Consider the following 22,179-nt stretch of genomic DNA (forward strand, 5'->3'; position numbering starts at 1 on the left):
AATGCCTGTGGAGTTTGGTGGCCAGCGGAAGTGTCCAAACTCAGAAGAGTGTTTCTGGAGCCAATCTGTAGCAATTCTGGATGGATGGGGATGTTGCATTGTCCTGCTGGAATTGCCCAAGTCCGCTGGAATGCACAATGGACATGAATGGATGCAGGTGATCAGAGAGGATGCATACGTGTGTGTCACCTGTCAGAGTTGTACCTATACGTATCAGGGGTCCCGTATCACTCCAACTGCACACGCCCCACACCATTACAGAACCTCCACCATCTTGAACACTCCCCTGCTGAAATGCAGGGTCCTTGGATTCATGAGGTTGCCTCCACACCTGTACACGTCCATCTGCTTGATAGAATTTGAAATGAGACTAGTCCGACCAGGCAACATGTTCCCAGTCATCAACAGTCCAATGGCAGTGTTTACAGGCCCAGGCAAGGCATAAAGCTTTGTGTCATGCAGTAATCAAGGGTACACGAGTGGGCCTTCAACTCTGAAAGCCCATATTGATGATGTTTCATTAAATGGTTCGCAAGCTGACACTTGTTGATGGCCCAGCATTGAAATCTGCAGCAATTTGTGGAAGGGTTACACTTCTGTCACAATGAATGATTCTCTTCAATTGTTATTGGTCCCGTTCTTGCAGGATCTTTTTCCACCTGCAGCGATGTTGGAGCTTTGATGTTTTACTGGTTTCCTGATATTCACAGTACACTCATGACATGGTCGTATGGGAAAATCCCCACTTCATCGCTACCTCAGAGATGCTGTTCCCCATCGCTTGTGCACAAACTATAACACCACTTCAGACTCACTTAAATGTTGATAACCTGCCATTGTAGCAGCAGTAACCAATCTAACAACTGTGCCAGATACTTGTTGTCTTATATAGATGTTGCCAAATGCAGTGCCATATTCTGCCTGTTTACTTATCTCTGTATTTGAATACACATGCCTATACCAGTTTCTGTGGCGCTTCAGTGTAGAATGACAGTAAACACTGTTAATGGTACTTGTTCATAGAACATGAGTTCACTGTCCATAGCACTGTTAGTAGAATGGAGATTTATAGTACATGTACTGAGGTCGACCTAATTATCACCAACTGTGTAGTGATTGCTACACAATTAAGGAAGAGCATGCAACAGTTAACACTTATTTTTATTGTCAAAGCATAAGACTTGCACCAGTGATATGCAAAGCAACAAAATAGCTGTAATCCGAGAGCAGGGTCCACCAAGGAGTCCTGGCAATCCTTAAAGTATGAGTACTGTCACGAGTCGTATCAGAACTGTGAACAAAGAGTAATTTGTGGAGGCAGGATCGGCTGCTGGTATAGCCACCCATTGTCGTTGGAGGTGCTGGTGGTGGTAGGGGTTGAAACAGCACAGACAGTTAGTTTCATAAACTCAGCAGTGATGACAGTGCTGTGTCAAGTGGTGTGTTACTAGACTAACCAGGAGTGAACCTCTGCAGCTGGTGCAGGGTGTCGCCATGTCGGGAGCAAAGAGCCACATGTTGAGCAGTTGTTGGCCTCTGAGGAGCTCGTGGCTTAGTGTACCTCCTGTGGGCCATATATGTTGACAAAGTGAGAGCATTACCACAAAAATTCCCATTTACCTACTTAAGTACTCAGTTGCCCTGTGACACCTTAATTTTGTGTGTCTTTAGTATCTAATTGGAGATATTGTACTGTTTTTAATTTGGTATATGTTGGCGAAATTTCTATGAATTGTTGAGCTGTCTGTAATGCTTAGTTATAGAATGCTTGTGCATTGTTTGTTTTTTGCTAATATTTTATTCTTTGTGTTTTTTTATGTTACCAAAAATTTCCAGCTTGGAGAAACAAATACAGCCCAGCACGAATAAAGAAAGGCAGCCGAGTGTGGAGAAGGAAATGCAGGCCAGTGTGGAGAAGGAAATGCAGGCCAGTGTGGAGAAGGAAATGCAGGCCAGTGTGGAGAAGGAAATGCAGGCCAGTGAATTGTCTGGGAAGAAAAATATCCCAGGGCAGCCCAAGTGCGTTTGTATTATTTTTATTTATATTTATTTTTTAAAATAAATATTTACATTTGTGAATGAGAATTTTCTCCTCTTTTTGTATTATTAGGGAGTTGACAGTACTTCAGATCCGCTGCCCAGATGGTTCCTCAGTGACTAAAACTTTTAAAACTTCCAGTTTGTTATCAGAAGTGAGGGAAGTCATAGCAGCACATTTTTCATCTGAAGGGTAAGATTTCATATAGCTGCTTATTTTAACTATAGGAAAATAATCATTAGGCAGGTAGTAATTTTCACACGTTGCTCACTATTTTCAAAAAGCATGTATTCTTCAATCATTGGAATATAAGTTACATGTAGGGTGTAATTCAAGTAAGTAATTTCTATCAATTAAGATCACTAAAGTCAGTCTCTCTCTCTCTCTCTCTCTCTCTCTCTCTCTCTCTCTCTCTCTCACACACACACACACACACACACACACACACACACACACACACACACACACACACACAGCCCCGTAGAACATAGCACACAAATAATACAAACATTCTAGTGTATACTAAGCAAACGGAGAAACATAAATGCATGCACATAACTGAAAAACAAAACATAAGAAACCACTGATACACACAAGAAATAGCAGACTATGAATGCATTCCTAAATACAGTAGCACATACTCTCAATAAAAAAATTTCTGTATATGGTATGATCTAATGGTTAGCATAGGAAGCTCTGTGAAGCTGTTCATGGCTGATGCTGTTGTGCGTATATAGGAAATTTGCAATGCCAAAAAACTTCAGTGAATTGCAGGAAGACTTGCAGAGGAGTGGTGCTTGGTGTAAGAACTGTCAGTTAGCCCTCATTGTAAATAATATAATTGTGGATAAATAGCCATTAAGACTTATTACTGTCACATCATAATCACACTAGAGTCCAAATATGAAAGCTGGGTCATCAGTGAAATACAATACGTACCACTGAAAGCAATTTTATTAAGAAAAATAAAGTACAGCCAGAATGGAACTGCTCTCCACAGAGAGTGCAGTTATTTATACAAGCATTGAATATTCCAGAATTTACAAACATTAGAAACATACAATATTTCAAAACCTTCCAGAAATGATAAATACGAAATAACAAATAGTTGTTGTTGGTTGGGTTTGAACTGGCGACTCGCAGCATGCCAGCCAGTGACGCTAACATCTACACCACACTGATGGTATTGTGTTTTGTGCTTGTACACGAAAGTGAAAACAGAGAGAAGCTAGTGTAGTAACACCAATAGCAAAATGCTTAATTTAGCATAAAATTAAGCTTATCTTTATTGCCCTCCACTGTTACGATGGGAGCAATCATGTGTGGAATAGTATACAGGGTGTTACAAAAAGGTACGGCCAAACTTTCAGGAAACATTCCTCACACACAAAGAAAGAAAATATGTTATGTGGACATGTGTCTGGAAACGCTTACTTTCCATGTTAGAGCTCATTTTATTACTTCTCTTCAAATCACATTAATCATGGAATGGAAACACACAGCAATAGAACGTACCAGCGTGACTTCAAACACTTTGTTACAGGAAATGTTCGAAATGTCCTCCATTAGAGAGGATACGTGCATCCACACTCCGTCGCATGGAATCCCTGATGCGCTGATGCAGCCTTGGAGAATGGCGTATTGTATCACAGCCGTCCACAATACGAGCACGAAGAGTCTCTACATTTGGTACCGGGGTTGCGTAGACAAGAGCTTTTAAATGCCCACATAAATGAAAGTCAAGAGGATTGAGGTCAGGAGAGCGTGGAGGCCATGGACTTGGTCTACCTCTACCAATCCATCGGTCATCGAATCTGTTGTTGAGAAGTGTACGAACACTTTGACTGAAATGTGCAGGAGCTCCATCGTGCATGAACCACATGTGTCGTACTTGTAAAGGCACATGTTCTAGCAGCACAGGTAGAGTATCCCGTATGAAATCATGATAACGTCCTCCATTGAGCATAGGTGGAAGAACATGGGGCCCAATCGAGACATCATCAACAATGCCTGCCCAAACGTTCACAGAAAATCTGTGTTGATGACGTGATTGCACAATTGCGTGCGGATTCTCGTCAGCCCACACATGTTGATTGTGAAAATTTACAATTTGATCACGTTGGAATGAAGCCTCATCCGTAAAGAGAACATTTGCAGTGAAATGAGGATTAACACATAGTTGGATGAACCATTCGCAGAAGTGTACCCGTGGAGGCCAATCAGCTGCTGATAGTGCCTGCACACGCTGTACATGGTACGGAAACAACTGGTTCTCCCGTAGCACTCTTCATACAGTGACGTGGTCAACGTTACCTTGTACAGCAGCAACTTCTCTGACGCTGACGTTAGGGTTATTGTCAACTGCACGAAGAATTGCCTCGTCCATTGCAGGTGTTCTCGTCGTTCTAGGTCTTCCCCAGTCACGAGTCATAGGCTGGAATGTTCCATGCTCCCTAAGACGCCGATCAATTGCTTCGAACGTCTTCCTGTCGGGACACCTTCATTCTGGAAATCTGTCTCGATACAAACGTACCGTGCCACGGCTATTGCCCCGTGCTAATCCATACATCAAATGGGCATCTGCCAACTCCGCATTAGTAAACATTGCACTGACTGCAAAACCACGTTCGTGATGAACACTAACCTGTTGATGCTACGTACTGATGTGCTTGATGCTAGTACTGTAGAGCAATGAGTCGCATGTCAACACAAGCACCGAAGTCAACATTACCTTCCTGCAATTGGGCCAACTGGCGGTGAATCGAGGAAGTACAGTACATACTGACGAAACTAAAATGAGCTCTGACATGGATATTATAAGTGTTTCCGGACACATGTCCACATAACATCTTTTCTTTATTTGTGTGTGAGGAATGTTTCCTGAAAGTTTGGCCGTACCTTTTTGTAACACCCTGTATATGTACATGTAGATGTAGTACCTCCACAACTTGTCCTCATCTCATTTTATTTAGTGCCAAGACATACTGGCATTCCCATTGCACCATAAAGCTTTTTCATTATCATCTCCATTATTGTTGGAGTTGGCCGATAAAAGTATTTTTTGAGAATGGGGCTACAATCTTGAAACTAATAGCACAGAAAAAAATGGAAACTTAAAGAAAGAAAAAAAAAAAAGAAAAAGAAAAAAGAAAAAAGCTGTGAACTGCAATTTCCAGAAAAATGCTTAATATTTTGTACTAGTCATACATTTATTTTAGTATGAATCATCAATATTTGCTTGTATCACTGTGTGTGTGTGTGTGTGTGTGTGTGTGTGTGTGTGTGTGTGTGTGTGTGTAATTTGCTAGTTTTAATTTGTAAAGTAATTGAAACCTTTAGCTATACTCATTATTTCTTTCTTTGACAGTTTTGGCTTAGCAACATCATTTCCACGCCATCATTATGTCAGTGAAGACTATAGTAGAAATCTTGGTGAACTGGATCTTTGGCCTAATGCAGTCTTGTTGATAGTACCTGTAAGTATAAGTTATTACAATGTATCAGATGAGTCCACCTTATGTTACTTTTGTCAACTGTTATTGAGCAGCCTCCATATGGAAGTACTAAAAACTGATTGAGCATCTGGTTTAAGCCTTCCTCTTGGCTCCAAACTGGAGAACTGCAGACAATTCTGTGATTTCTATTGTCAGTTGGAGAAGCAGGAATCACATCAATAGCTCACACATATACTATAAACAATAAGAAGCTACTCAGGTAGCAAATCATGTGTGACATCCCTATGGGTCTTTTTTTACATTAGAGGAACCCCTTCTGAGGCTGACAATTAATGACATACAGAAAGTGATAATCAGACGTGTTTATCAAACATACTCAAGAGAACAGTTGTTGATGTGATATTAGTTAACTGTAGGAGAGACCATGTGTAATGTCCTTCCCCGTATCTCTTATAAAGGGTTATAATGCCCACATAGTTGTAGAAACAGATTACTAGCTGAAACAGTAGTGGATTCTTGTACGGAAGTGAATTCTTTTATGGACTGCCTGCCTCAGGAACTGTAAAAGGATTCATTGAGAATGTAAATTTTTTAACAATTTTAGTGTAATAGAGGGAAGTTTCAACTTGCCGGCTATAGAATAAGTGTGTCACATGACTGAAACTGATGACAGAGACAGAGATTTGTAACAAGGTGTTCTGAGTATCTTTTCTGAAAATTTAATTTGAGCATTTAATTGGGGAACTAACTCATTTGCTTTTCTTCAACCTATCTTTTTAAGATAAGTCATACCAATATTTATCCAGAACCTAAGCTGATCTGCCACAACGCCAGATTCTACTGGTTTCAAATTGAAATTATTACTTCCTTCTTGTAGTCGTAAGAGTGTTTTGCCAGTCTCGTATATCTGTAACATCAGATTGAATTGTTTTGTCATGGCTGGCTCTCCCAAGGATCTCAGTAATTCTAAGGGACTAGAGATGACTGCAGATGTTAGAAAATATGAGTAAAAATGTAAGTAAATATGGGGAAGTATTTTTGATTAGCAAATGTGGTAAGAAACAGATCGTATATTATCTGAGAAGTCAACATTAAACGTTCCTCTCTGGAAACAAAGGTGTGGTTCACCAATGCATAAAATTCAGGAGAACTTTGCGATACACTTCTTAAATGTATGTACCAGTCGAGGTTTAGAGGGGTGGAAAAACAGCTCCACTTCCCCCAGAGTGGTTCACTATGTGTGTTGGAAAATTGCTTCAAAAGTAGAAGGAGCTTCATCATACATTAAAGCAGATTCAAAGCCATGTTGATTTGCAAAAGCTTAGGTAGATAAATAAAAATCAGCATAAGGAGATCAATGGGAAATGTGTTCAATAATGAGAAATTATAATTTTCTGTACCAATCTGATGGAGAAATCATAACGAATGTTTGATTTTTATACAGCAAATAAACAAATCATAATCGCATATTCAATTGGTCAGTGATCATAATTCCACAAAGTGGAAGATGTTCAGCAGAAGGCCGAAATACTGAACTTGGTCTTCCATATTTGTTTCACTGTGGAAGATAATTAAACAATTTCTCCTCAACCATTGCACAGCTGCCAAGATAAGTGACTGAGAATAGAATGCCACTCAACAGAGGAAAGGCATCTGGACCAGATGAGATACCTATATGATTCCATACAATTATGCAAAAGTATTTGCTTGCTTTCTGGTGGTAGTTTATTTTAGCTCTCTGAAGCAATGAAGAGTTCCAAGTGATTGGAAAAAGATGCCAGTCATTGCAGTTTTCAAGAATGAAGATCTTTATGCAAAGCAACGTGGATTCTGCAGACAAATATATTGTGAAACTCAGTTCCCTCTTATCATTCCTTAAGATCCAGAAGGTCGTAGACACCCATATGATGATTGGATAACTAATCAGTAGGTACTGAATCAAATTGGGAGGGTTGGGGGAGAAGAAATTAACAGAACAACTTAATTGAAAGAATGGAGCAGCTGATGGTATAAATGCTGAGGCATCAAGAAAGTGTCAGTTTGTTGATGGAGGGAAATTTGTGTGGGGAGGGGAGGGGGAAGGGAAGAAGATAAAAATTGTAGAGGGAGATAAACATTTGACTGCACTAAGACCGTTCTAATTGATGTAGATTGCAGGAGTTGGGTAGAAAGGAAGAGGCTTTCACAGGATAGAGTACTGTAGAGAGCTGCATAAACTGCTCTGTGAACAACAGTAACAAGAACAACATCTGGCATAATGTGTATTGAGACACTTAAAAATTAATTATATGATTTGTGCCTAATCAGCTCAATTGTTATAAGAATTGCTTGCAAAAAGAAAGAGTCAGAGTTTGTTCAGGGTTCAATTTTAATGTGCCAGGAAGCTGCATTAATGCAGGTGCTCTGATGATGAGAGAATCCACATGAGCTGCAATTTACTGTACATGTTGATGCTTAGTAGTACAGTGCTGTTAGTCCTAGGTGTCCAATGTGTGTGTGGTTCAATTATTGTGGTTCTTCAGTTCTGGTGGTGAGATATTTGATGTAATCTGTTCTGAGTGCCATTAGTCTGATGTGGAAGATAGTATTCAGTTTTGTTTCAGTCTCATGACTGTGGATCAGGAAGATTGAATTGAAATCTACAACTTTTTGCTGTTTGTAGATATTGCAGCAGACAGGGTCATATCAGTCTCTGTTTAACATTAGTAAACATTACATATCAGCCAATATCCATTATATGTTTACATGCTCTGTGGGCAATGCTGCAATGTGAAATTCTCTCTAGTACCAATTTTCTTACAGAATAATAAATCATTAAATTTAGTGCTCTGTGCTTCAAAATCATGTTTTCCGCCAGGAATTTTTATATTTTAAACAGCTAGTCTTGGTAGTAATGAAGTAAGTTAGAGATCTAGTGCATACTGTTATCTGTTTATTGCCTTTTTTGACTTCAAGAACCTCTCAGACTTCAGCTCTGCTCTAGAGGAATGGATCAGAAAAGAGAAATGATATCATATGTCAGAAATAATCATCCACAAGCATATGTCATTGACATTCTCTAACAGTGGAACTAAGATTAGCCTCTGTAGTGTTCAACAGTGATGGAAAACACATTTTGAGCTGCTCTCAGCTATTCAAAATGGTGCAATATTTTGGCAAAATAACTTATTGCCAACCATGGGTAATACAGATGATTGAACATATCCATGACTTGCTGTCAATTCATGGCTGTTGGTGGCCAGGTGTGGCTGTATGTAACAGCAGACAGTGTCAGCTGTCACACAGTGTGGCCTAACCACAGGACATGTCATAAAGTATGACAGGACTAAGATATTACAACAGGCCAATACTTCTGGGAGTGTGGCCATTTTTCCTTTGCAAATTTGTGAATCTCCAGCTGCATGATGGAACTGTGGTGGTTCCCCTCGTTTCCCTTCACTGGCGGCAACTAGATCATGAACTGCACTCATCAAATGTTGGCAGCCAGAGAAGCTCCTATCAGCTAGTGTACCACCACTTTTCTCCAGCACCCAACACCCACATCCATCACCTATATCTCTCTGACCTCCTTGCTTTCCAGGAGCCACGCACTTTTAACCATCGCCACAAGATTTCATTTCTTCTCCAGGTTTGTGTCCTTAGCTGTCGAGCATCATCAGAGTTTTTCTAATGGCAGAGTTTCATATTCAGTCTCTGTTGCACTAGTTTTCTTGCAGGCCAGCAAGTGAAAGGATTTTTACCACACCTCCCACATGTTAGAGTAATGAAGGAAACCATGTTCCTTCAGAATTATAAATAAAGACAAAGCAGCTTAGCATAAGAAGTTGCGTGACCCTGTTCAAAGCACAATATCAGCAAATTTGAAAGTCCATTCACACCACACCAACTGAAGTGCTGAGACAAACCCATGAAGATACATCTCCTCTATTCCAGTTGCATGTGGAATGGGTGAAATGCGAACATGTACTTAAGACTAGTGTAATTATCACCTGTTGATAACAATTGGGGCATATGTGCTAGCTTTCTTCAACTGGTATTGCTGTTTGGTAGTTATTAGTCTGCTTTGCAATGTTCCCCTCAATTGTTATGCTCAGGCAGTGGACGTTTTCTATTGCTGTGTGTTTAAATTTTTTGGAACAAGGCTGAAGCTGCAATTCAGTGGTAAGTGCGCTACTTGCATGCATTTTATGCTTACATAAAAATTCAGACATCCACATTTTTGTGTTCTTGCCCCTTTCTTACTCTTTCTTTTCTCTTTTCTTTACCTCCTTCATAACCAACAGCATGCTTGCCATACCAAATACTCCTATCTGAATATCACTGTTTGGCACTGTGATTATAACTGACATTATATTAAACTGGATGTATGTGTTATTTATTTTAGTGGGAGAAAACAGTAATCATAGAGTTTGCTGTTTCAATGCTCTTTCTGTTGTTTTCTTTTTGATTTCCTCCAGTGTAAATATGAGTTCATTGATACACACGAATGGTATGTTTCTGTGTTCGTAGCCGTTGTAGATGTGCTTTAATACATGCCATTGGTTCAGAACTAATACAGTTATATGAATATTTCCCCAAAAGCCATTGTCATATATATGACGTATTTCTCAGTGTGAAGTATGCCAGGTGTGGTTTCTGACGTGGTTGGTGCATGCATAGAAAAGAGATGGTGCATCACGTGAAATGTGCCCCTCATTGTGATTTGCGACCACAGCATTCTCCAGCAACAGTTGTTAGTTATATTGGCTCACAAATCACACAGTTTGTTTATGAAAATGGGCACAAGTAAAATTGCTGTATTAGCTTTATTAAAATAGATGTTTCCTCCCTTTTCCTTAAGCTAGCTAATGTTGTTATGTCTGTAGTGCACATAAATAATAACTTCAACAACATGAAACAGATAGATTGCTCCTCACGATATAGAACAGGTGTTGAGTGGCAGACAGGCACATTGACTAAAGACTGCTAAATAGTACTTAGCTATCAGACTAATTCTTACATCAAATGTGTACACACACACACACACACACACACACACACACACACAACTCTGTCACATGCATTCTTCACACACATTGTTGTATCCTGGTGCTAAACGAAGTGAGGTGGCACAGCGGTTAGCACACTAGACTTGCATTTGGGAGGACGACGGTTCAAATCAGTGTCAGACCATCCAGACTTAGGTTTTCTGTGAGTTCCCTAAATCGCTCCTGGCAAATGCTGGGATGGTTCCTTTGAGAGGGCACAGACAATTTCCTATCCCTTCATTGATACATCCCAACTTCTGCTCCATCTATAATGACCTTAATGTTGATGGGATATTAAACCCTAATCTTCATTTTTTCATCGTGCTAAGTCCTGATTGTGACTGCATCTGAAGTGAGCAGCAATCTCAGTGGGGTGGGTAGTGGGGTTACAGAAGTGATGTGGGGTGGGGAGGTGGAGGAATAGTAGGGTAGGCGTGGAGGAAGATGCTAGTGCTGTCTGTGATAGCATGCAGGGATGGGATATTGGGCTGCCAGGTGCAGCATTGTGCAGTTGTGCTGTGGGGAGGGGGCAGGTGGCAAATGGGAGAAATGTAGGGAAGGTGAAGGTGTGCTGGCCAAATACACTCCTGGAAATGGAAAAAAGAACACATTGACACCGGTGTGTCAGACCCACCGTACTTGCTCCGGACACTGCGAGAGGGCTGTACAAGCAATGATCACACGCACGGCACAGCGGACACACCAGGAACCGCGGTGTTGGCCGTCGAATGGCGCTAGCTGCGCAGCATTTGTGCACCGCCGCCGTCAGTGTCAGCCAGTTTGCCGTGGCATACGGAGCTCCATCGCAGTCTTTAACACTGGTAGCATGCCGCGACAGCGTGGACGTGAACCGTATGTGCAGTTGACGGACTTTGAGCGAGGGCGTATAGTGGGCATGCGGGAGGCCGGGTGGACGTACCGCCGAATTGCTCAACACGTGGGGCGTGAGGTCTCCACAGTACATCGATGTTGTCGCCAGTGGTCGGCGGAAGGTGCACGTGCCCGTCGACCTGGGACCGGACCGCAGCGACGCACGGATGCACGCCAAGACCGTAGGATCCTACGCAGTGCCGTAGGGGACCGCACCGCCACTTCCCAGCAAATTAGGGACACTGTTGCTCCTGGGGTATCGGCGAGGACCATTCGCAACCGTCTCCATGAAGCTGGGCTACGGTCCCGCACACCGTTAGGCCGTCTTCCGCTCACGCCCCAACATCGTGCAGCCCGCCTCCAGTGGTGTCGCGACAGGCGTGAATGGAGGGACGAATGGAGACGTGTCGTCTTCAGCGATGAGAGTCGCTTCTGCCTTGGTGCCAATGATGGTCGTATGCGTGTTTGGCGCCGTGCAGGTGAGCGCCACAATCAGGACTGCATACGACCGAGGCACACAGGCCAACACCCGGCATCATGGTGTGGGGAGCGATCTCCTACACTGGCCGTACACCACTGGTGATCGTCGAGGGGACACTGAATAGTGCACGGTACATCCAAACCGTCATCGAACCCATCGTTCTACCATTCCTAGACCGGCATGGGAACTTGCTGTTCCAACAGGACAATGCACGTCCGCATGTATCCCGTGCCACCCAACGTGCTCTAGAAGGTGTAAGTCAACTACCCTGGCCAGCAAGATCTCCGGATCTGTCCCCCATTGAGCATGTTTGGGACTGGATGAAGCGTCGTCTCACGCGGTCTGCACGTCCAGCACGAACGCTGGTCCAACTGAGGCGGCAGGTGGAAATGGCATGGCAAGCCGTTCCACAGGACTACATCCAGCATCTCTACGATCGTCTCCATGGGAGAATAGCAGCCTGCATTGCTGCGAAAGGTGGCTATACACTGTACTAGTGCCGACATTGTGCATGCTCTGTTGCCTGTGTCTATGTGCCTGTGGTTCTGTCAGTGTGATCATGTGATGTATCTGACCCCAGGAATGTGTCAATAAAGTTTCCCCTTCCTGGGACAATGAATTCACGGTGTTCTTATTTCAATTTCCAGGAGTGTATAAGGCATATTTAGTACTGGTGTGGGATCAGGAAAGGGGATAGAGGCAGGTGGAGGACAGGGACTAGCAAAGATTGAGGCCACGAGGACTATGGGAGTGAAGTGTGTGTTGCAAGGGGAGTTCCCAGCGTTCCACTTCAGAAAAACTGAAGTTGGTGGGGAGAATCCAGATGACACAGGCTCTGAACCCATCGTCCAAGTCAAGGATGGCAGTTTCTTGAACTGGGAAGGACCAGGTGAAATGAATGATGCATAGGTTCTGGAGAAATGTGATTCAGTGTGTCCTCACTCTCACCCTCATTCTAGATCATGATGTCATCAGTGAATGTGAACCAGGTGAGGGATGTGGCATTCTGGATAGTTATGAAGGATTCCTGTAGATGGCCCCTGAATAGGTTGGCACAGGATGGTGCCATGCAAGTGCCCCTTGCTATATCACAGATTTGTTTGTAGGCGATGCCTTCAAAGGAGAAGTATGAGGATATAGTTGTTTATGGTGACTAGAAAGTAGGTTTTAGATTTGGGGTCAGACAGGCATTGGGAAAGGTAGTATTCAATAGTAGCAAGCCCATGGGCATTGGTGGTGATATGTAGAGGGAGGTGGCATCAACAGCAACTAGCAGGACACTGGGTCTTAAAGGAACAGGAACTTTGGAGAGTCAATAGAGGAAATGATTAGTGTCTTTTATATACATCGATAGGTTACTGGTAATATTCTGCAAGTGTTGGTCCATGAAGGCAGAGATTCTCTCTGTGGGGGCACAGTAACCAGCCACAATGTGACATCCTGGGTGATTGGGTTTTGTGTTCTTTAGGAAGCATCTAGAAGATAGGAGTGTGAGTAGTAGTGGGGGTGAGGAGGAAGATAGACTAAGGGGAGGATTATGATACAGACCTAAATATATGAGGAGGGACCATAGATACTACTGGATTTCTGGAATAGGGCCTGTGGTCCCCCACATACCCGCTGACCTGCCACAGAGGACCACCCCTTCATGGCTTAGTACCACCCAGAACTGTAGCAACTGAGCCACATTGTCCACAAGGGTTTAGACTACTACTCGTCATGTCCTGAAATGAGGCATATCCTCCCCACCTCTCCCGCAATGGTATTCTGCCATTCATCCAACCTACACAACATCCTTCCTCCACCCCTGTTCCCAACCCCATGCCCCATGGCTTATATCCCTGCAATAGACCTAGATGCAAGGCCTGTCCCATACATCCTCTTGTTACCACCTGTTCAGGTCTTGTCTCAGGCATCTCTTATCCCATCAAAGGCAGTGCCAACTGTGGAAACAGCTATGTAGTGCATCAACTTAGCTCCAACCACTGCGCTGCATTCTATGTGAATGTGATCACTAACAAGCTGTCTCTCTGAATGAAAGGCCACCACCAAACTGTAGCTATGAGACAGCTGGAGCACCTAGCTGCCGAGCATGTCACCTAACATGATACACTTGACTTCAACAACAGCTTCACAGATTCTCCCAGTCCATACCTACATGTGCCTTCTATCCTGCCAGCTCACTTTTATAGTCCTGTTTCCTTCTCCACGCCAATTTGCTGTCCCCCTGCAGTAGCCGATTATGCTGTCCTTGCATGTCTCACAGGCATCACTAGCATCATTGCCCAAGCTTGCTTTGCTGTTCCTCCCCCCCCCCCCCCCCCCCCCTGCTCCGCTGCCACCACCACCACCACCACCACCACCACCGCACCCCACTCCACCCCACCCCACCCCGCACCTCTTCTGTACTCCACAACCACAGATTGCTGCTCACCTCAAACATAGTCACAGTCAGGCCTTTTGTGTTTGTGTGCTATCCCGGCTTTCCAGTGTTTAAATAAGAACTTCGATATCCATGAACATAATACAAGGCAAAAAGAAAAGTTCCATGTCCAGTCTGTAAGGACATCAACTTTCAGAACTTTGATTGCAGATAGTACGATACAAATTTACAGTGGTCTTTCACATGAGACAAATATGAGAATGATGAAATACTTTTTAGTAAAACCATAACTATTCTTATTAGATTACTGCTTCTTTGTACAATGTTGTGCAAAACTTAAGAACGAAAGTAACCTTCACAAGTTTCATATCAGCGCACACTCTGCTGCAGAGTTAAAATCTCATTCTGGAAACGTCCCCCAGGCTGTGGCTAAGCCATGTCTCCGCAATATCCTTTCTTCCAGGAGTGCTAGTTGTGCATAGTTCGCAGAAGAGCTTCTGTGAAGTTTGGAAGGTAGGAGACGAGGTACTGGCAGAATTGAAGCTGTGAGGACTGGTCGTGAGTCATGCTTGGGTAGCTCAGATGGTAGAGCACTTGCCCGCAAAAAGCAAAGGTCCTGGGTTTGAGTCTCAGTCCAGCACACAGTTTTAATGTGCCAGGACATTTCTTAACCTTCACAAGATTTGTCACTGTCAAGAAATAAAGATCAATAAAACTGCTACCATACACAGAAAGAGCTGCTGCAGTATAGTACAGAAAGTAAGTTAAATACACAATGGGATGAACAGAAATGACACTTTTATTCAAAGACAATCACTACTCAGAAATCATAGTGATTTACAATAGTTCCCCGGACATTACAAAAGCTGGAACAAGATTTTTAATAGAGCGTGTGATCACCGTGGATGACAATGCGTATTCTGCTCTTGTGCTGCCTTAAGTTTGGTAATGAGTTCTAGTGGTAGGGCATTCCAATCTTCCTAACAGCACAGTTGACAACTGCAGGGTGGTTGTTGCTGCATGTGGATTTCCTTCAGTACATCTCTCCACCCAATCCCACATGTGCTCAATGGGATTTAAATCAAGGGAACAAGCAGGTGAGTCTATTCATTGAATATCCTTTTGTTTCAAGAACTACTCCACGTGCACTCTGTTCGATGCAGTCAGGAATGTACCCCTGAAAAGATGCATGTGGGAAAGTTTTCACAATAATGTTGTTCGGGGTTTGTACCGTGTTCAAAGATTTGGAGGTCAGTGCACCCATAGTATCTTATGCTGCCCCGTGCCGTAACACCTGGACTACCAAAATAATCATGTTCAACAATGTTCCTGGATATATTAGGTGCTCCAAACCATATGAGGTTATACCCAAAAAGAACCCATTCCTCATTGGTCCAGTACCTGTCTTGTTGGCATCATCACAAAAGGTGCCACTGATGTGTGGATGTCAGTGGAACACAACATACTGGTTGTCAAGCAGAAATATTCTCAGTGATATCGTCGCTTGTCACTTCTGTGTCCAGCTCGTCAGCAGTACTTGATGTAGTTACTCCCTTGACAGTGACATTCTTTAGTTAATGAGAGAGAGAGAGAGAGAGAGAGAGAGAGAGAGAGAGAGAGAGAGAGAGAGAGCGAGTGTTGGGACGGTAGGCAGATCACAGGCTTGATGCCAGCCAGTGGCTGAAGGAGCCACAGGGTGTAGGTGCCCAGGCTGGCCTGCTCTTCTTCTGTCCCTACACCACTGATTAAGCCCTCATAAGAATCTCAAGTGCCAAAAGTTGTGAATACCATGCATTCTCTTGGAACCCTACTGACCCATCAGAACATCTGGAAGGGTCTGTACATTGGTTCACATATGTGTTGTCAGCAAGTGGATTTCCGTCTGTACTGTGTTGGAAGCAGTGCAAACAACCCCAGCTGTCAACATGTGAAACATTTATTTACCTCAATGCAGGGCATTTACTTACCGTAAAATGATCACCTTCATGCGACAACTCCCCCCCTTTTTCTCATACTTGGGGATGTCAGTGCACACCACACCCTGTGGGGATTACCGTGTCTGGTAGAAGTCCTCTGATTGATGAGCTTCTTTTCGATCTTGATATGTGTTTCCTCAATGAGAGTACTCCTAGCCACTTCAGTGCTGCCCATGTCACCTTTTCAGCTATTGGCCATAATCTCCCCCCCCCCCCCCCCAAATCCTGTGGGTTTACTACAGTGATCACTACATAATGATATTTGAGACAGTGGTGAGCCTGTCACTTAATTGTAACCATCAGGTAGACCAGTTACTGTGTTGGACTCTTCAAAGAACCAACTGGCAGTTGTATACCTTTGCTGTCACTTTCACCAACTCTCTGTTAGATTGCATCGATGAGGTTTTGGGAGGTACTGTTTTCCCATTTCTGTAGGGTCCCTCCACCTCCATACAGTGCTATGGTGGATCGAAGACATTGCAGCAGCTATTCAGGATTGCTGAAGGGCCCTGCAAAACCTCAGGTGACATCCCTCATTTTTCAGCAGCTTCATGCTGAGGCTTCCTACCTAATTAAATGCAGTAAGAGGGAATGCTGGGAAGACAGCGTCTCCTCCTTGGGAATGTATGCTTCTTCATCCCAGGTGTGAGCCAGGCCCCTTACACTTCTTGGCTACCAAAGATCAACAACTGTTCAGGGCTTCTTCCTTATGGTGGTATTTGTACTGATGCTTCAGTTGTTGCTGAACACCTTACGACCCAGTTTGCGACAGCATCAGTGTCCTCTTCTTATCCAGCTCCTTTCGGATGCATGAACAACAAACTGAAGACACATCTCCCTATCCTTCACCCTCACACCCAGGCCGTGCCAAGTTATATAATAAACCTTTCACTGACTAAGAACTGCTTCAGGCTAGTCTCTTGTCACCTGTTAATGGCTCCAGGCTCTGATTAGATTCATAATCAGATGATACAACATCTGGGCATTAATCAAAGACTCCAGATTCGGAGTCTTCAACAGGGTTTGGTTAAACTGTGCTTTCCCTTCGTAATGGTGAAATACACACATCAAAAAAAGTTTTGCATCACCCCAGTTCCCAGAACTCCTGAAAATAAATGTTGACTATGGATATTGTATCATAGACACAGTCCCTTTGACTGTTCAGAGATGTCACTAAACCCGCCCGAAGATGTAAACAACCATGCAGAGCAGCGCCTATTAGACGGAGGGGGTCCCACAGCCGATCAGTTCCAGTCATTCCACCAGGAAGGAGGTACATGGCTCGTGTTGTCTGTAGTTCAACACTGCCTAGACAGTCAATGCTGCAGTTAAATCGTGTCTGCATTGTTACTTTGTGCCAGGAAGGGCTCTCAACGAGGGATGTGCTCAGGCATGTCAAAGTGAACCAAAGCGATGTTGTTCACACATGGAGGAGATAGAGACAGGAACTGTCAAAGACATGCCTTGCTCAGGTCGCCAAAAGGTTACTACTGCGGTGGATGACCACTACCTACGGATTATGATTCAGAGGAACCGTGACAGCTATGCTGCCATATTGAATAATGCTTTTCGTACAGCCACAGGATGTCATGTTATGACTCAAACTGTGCGCAATAGACTGCATGATGTGCAACTTCACTCCCGACATCCATGGCGAGGTCCGTCTTTGCAACCATGACACCGTGCAGCATGGTACACAAGGGCTCAACAACATCCCAATTGGACTGCTCAGGATTGGCATCACATTCTCTTTACCGATGAGTGTGGCATATGCCTTCAACCAGACAATGGTCGGAGATATGTTTGGAGGCCACCTGGTCAGGCTGAATGCCTTAGACCCTCTATCCAGCGAGTGCATCCTCCGACCAATAGTGCAGCCATATCGGTAGCATATGGGCAAGGCATTCATCTTCATGGATGACAATTGGCGCCCCCATCGTGCACATCTTGTGAATGACTTCCTTCAGGATAACGACATCGCTCGAATAGAGTGGCCAGCATGTTCTCCAGACATGAACTCTATCAAACGTGCCTGGGATAGATTGAAAAGGGCTGTTTATCGACAACTTGACCCACCAACCACTCTGAGGGATCTGTGCCAAATCGCCATTGAGGAGTGGGACAGTCTGGACCAACAGTGCGTTGATGAACTTGTGGATAGTAGGCCAAGACGAATACAGGCATGCATCAATGCAAGAGGACGTGCTACTGGGTATTAGGAGTACCAGTGTGTTCAGCAATCTGGAGCACCACCTCTGAAGGTCTTGCTATATGGTGGTACAGCATGCAATGTGGGATTTTCATGAGCAATAAAAAGGGCAGAAATGATGGTTATGTTGATTTTTATTCCAATTTTCTGTACAGGTTGTGGAACTCTTGGAACCGAGGTGATGCAAAACTTTTTTTTTATTTGTGTAGTATCATTGTCACGATTCTTAAAACCTGCAGAAAACCAATGTCCATCAAAGGCTGCCACCCTATTTTTTACTTCTATAAGGCATACAGTAGATTTTAGCACCAAATTTTACTACCCTCCATGATTGGGGTTTATGAAGCTCTATACCAATTTTTATTTGGCAGTTTTTATCCCACTAATTATTCGGGGTTAGTGTTGGTACATCACTCAAGCCCGCACAGCTCCAAGAGAATGGACTGCCTCAGGGCTTCATGCTGAGTGTTACACCATTTCTCATTACCATCAGTGGGCTAGTGACACCCATCAGACACTGGCCATCCCCACACCGTATATTGATGTCTTTGACATTTGTTATAGTTCCCAATCTGTAGCCTTGGCTGAATGCCTGCTACAAGGTACCATCGAAAAGAGCATCAGCTTGTACCCTTTCCCATGGCTTCCAGTTCTCTCCTGTGAAAACATTGAGTTGCGCATTTCTGCTGTTGTACCATGGTCCATCCTGACCCTGAACTCTCCTTGGGTACACAGTACTTGGATGTTCTTGGACAGTATTGAGTTTTGGGACTCATCTTTGGTTAAAAACTTGACCTGGCAACATCATAATTGTCAACTGAATATCAACCGCATGTGAAAGCTTAATGCTTTTTGCTTCCTTTCCCACACATCTTCGCTGCTGATTGCATTTCTCTCTTCCAATTATACCAGACCCTGGTCTTGTACTGATTGGACTGTGGTTGCCAAGTTTATGGCTCAATGACACCTTCATCTTTGAAACTGTTGAACCCAGTCCATCATTGTGAAGTAAGACTGGCCATTGACATCTTCTGGACTAGTCCTTCATTTCACCAAGGAGGCTGTTTACAGATCTTGTCTCTTCAGTTCTGATGGTATCAGCACTTGCTCACTTATGAATTCACCAGCCAACTGTTTCCTAATCATCCAATTTATCAAATTCTTTTTGCATCTAAGGGGCTTCAACACTATGACACCAGCACTCAGATGGGATTACCAGTTGAAATACACTTCGAGATCATCTGCTGGGACCTCTGCATAACCTCCCTAGAACTTGCTTACCATGATTTCCTGTACACCCTCCACTCTTTTTCCCTTTGTTATAACCAGACCCCACGACCGATCAATTTGAGGACCTAAAGTTTCAGTTGCCCATGTGACCTTTCAGCATCTGCTCCTCTTAGTTCTTCAGAAGTAGGAGGGTGCTACAGTCATTTACACAGTCGGCTGTAAAACCATGGATAGGACGGGATATGCTTCTACGTCTCTTGCCAATCAGGAACAATATTTGCTGCTGAGGAATATTTGGCTAGAGAAGTGATTACTTGCCCAACATTCACTTTGACAATCCGAGTTGTATGTTTGTGGCACAAGTAGGACCTCTCGTCACTCAGAGAAAGAACATCATCTGTAATAAACTGTGCACTGTCTAAGAGATTACTGCTAAGTACTGTTCGTCCTCCTAGAAGGAATCAACCATCCAACATTGCCTTTGCATCCATCATACCAAATTAACCTGTGGTTTCATTTGATGTAATAAGACACTGCCAAGTTTAGGCTGTGGAGTTTTACTGCCAGTAGCTCGCAGTCTGGTGGAGTGCCCACTCTTGGCTCTCCATGCTAAGCAAGGTTTTCTGGATTCTTTGTCTCTGTTATTGGCGAATGACTCCTGGACCGTTTAGCTGGTTTCTGTTCTCAGATACAACGTTTTTAACTACAATTGGGGCGGGTTTGGGTGATTGGAGTTGGGGTGTTTCCTGCTGCGTGCTAGGTCTGGCGGTCTCATAACGCAGCCTCCTTTTCCAGCTGCTTTGGTCATCCCTCTTTTCTTCACTTTTAATTTATTTTAGGTGTGGTTAGCTGCCTTTTTTCTGCTGTACCATATTTCCCGATTTAGGGGTAGCACTCTGAATAGCTCAACTACAATGATCAAGAATGGGACAGCTGCGGGAGGGATGGCCTACGTTGCATGCAGAGCCTCGGGGTGTAATCCACCAACCTGATGTTCTGTAGTCTCTGTCACCTCCTAGGTAGCACATCAGTCTGTTGTCTTTAAGTGAAAATCATATTCAGTATTTGATGGTGTTTGCTCAAAAAATGTACCTATCACAAAAATTTAGGTTGCACTATTTTTACACATTATTAGCCTCAAATTTATACTGTTGTGACAGTGACCAGTTTTTCTAATTTGTGGACTTATTAGTGCCTAAAATCAGGTCTGCACTTACAAACAACCTAGAGTGCAGTGGAAGAACTACTCAGATAAAGTGGAAAATTATTGAAACAGAAATTAATAAAACACTGTCCAGTAATTAGTGCTAGATCTAACAAGTCACTAAACAAAATATTTAAGTTCAGAACAGAACACAGTTCATTTCTACACCAAACATTACAGTTCACATTCTGTTTTGTAATAATCCACTGAATGACAATGGCAGTCTAAGCCTCATACAAACCACAAAAATTTCATTCAAGATATTCGTCAACTTCAGTTACAGAAATAGCTTCAAGTTTTTAAACATCAGCATTATTCAGTTTTCACAGATACTGAAGCACTAATTTTTGTGAACATCTTGTGCTTAGCTACTGCGTCAGCAAATGTTGGGAACGTATTTGACATTGATGTTACATGCTTGTTAGTTCGATATGGTCTGGGTGCAGACTGCCGAGCTGGAGTGATGTCCAACTGTTTAAGAACTGTTGTATGGGCAGACTGTTATTTTGGAAACTGCATAATTATTTGAAAAAAGGCTAGGTTAAGTTTTGCTACTCAAAATGGACTCTCAGTATTGATAAAGAGTTGGTTTATGAAAAATGTTGTAATAAAGGAATTTAGAAAAAATTATGGAACCACTTAATTCCTCCACATTGGGAATACTTTTCTTATGAGTACAAGTGTCATGTTGAAAATTATTGTAAATGAAGCAAAAATCTTAATTAATGACTCAATCAATTAGTGAAGTATGTCATTTTTTTCATAAAAGTTGTGCCAGTAAAAAAAGTATAGTGTCAGAGTTCAGAATCTAACAAACATAAAGGCAAAATATGCAATGGAAATCTAGCTATTTCTGAAATTGGAATATAATTATCTCATAAAGTATTTAGTAATTATTTTCACAAATTTGAAATGCATTATGTAGAAGTTGAACTACCAGTCTTTATAACTGGTGGTGTCACTGTACCCAGAAGTATACATTAACTCAATATGTTATTCTTACTGTGTCATGTGCTAGGCTTTTCAGTTACATATATCTTCCAATCAACTAATTCCACAGTAAAACTAAGTGCGACATTTGAATCAGTACATCAAAAACATTACTTTGAATGATGAATCTAAGTGGAAAATAGTTTAGTTGACAATTTGAATTATTAAATACCTACCACGTGTTCACTACTTACAAAACCTACAAAAATTAATAAATTAGCAAAGATAAAGTAAAGTAGTTATTAACAGGAGTTGAAGTCATAACACATGGAATAGTTCCATCTTGCTATGTCACAGGGCACTCACCTGGCACCAC

At 42.9% G+C, this 22,179-nt stretch overlaps 1 protein-coding gene across 2 annotated transcripts in view; it reads left to right on the plus strand.

Moving 5' to 3' along the window:
* Positions 1-22,179, plus strand: part of LOC124554906 (UBX domain-containing protein 4-like) — a 128,849-nt gene that overhangs the window by 90,369 nt on the left and 16,301 nt on the right. For both annotated transcript variants that reach the window (XM_047128596.1, XM_047128595.1), the window contains exons 6-8: positions 1,837-2,019; positions 2,111-2,230; positions 5,406-5,514. In XM_047128596.1, the coding sequence (XP_046984552.1) occupies positions 1,837-2,019; positions 2,111-2,230; positions 5,406-5,514 (412 nt within the window). The remainder of the gene's footprint in view (positions 1-1,836; positions 2,020-2,110; positions 2,231-5,405; positions 5,515-22,179) is intronic.

The sequence above is a fragment of the Schistocerca americana genome, chromosome X (genome assembly GCF_021461395.2).
Source record: "Schistocerca americana isolate TAMUIC-IGC-003095 chromosome X, iqSchAmer2.1, whole genome shotgun sequence".
NCBI lineage: Eukaryota > Metazoa > Arthropoda > Insecta > Orthoptera > Acrididae > Schistocerca > Schistocerca americana.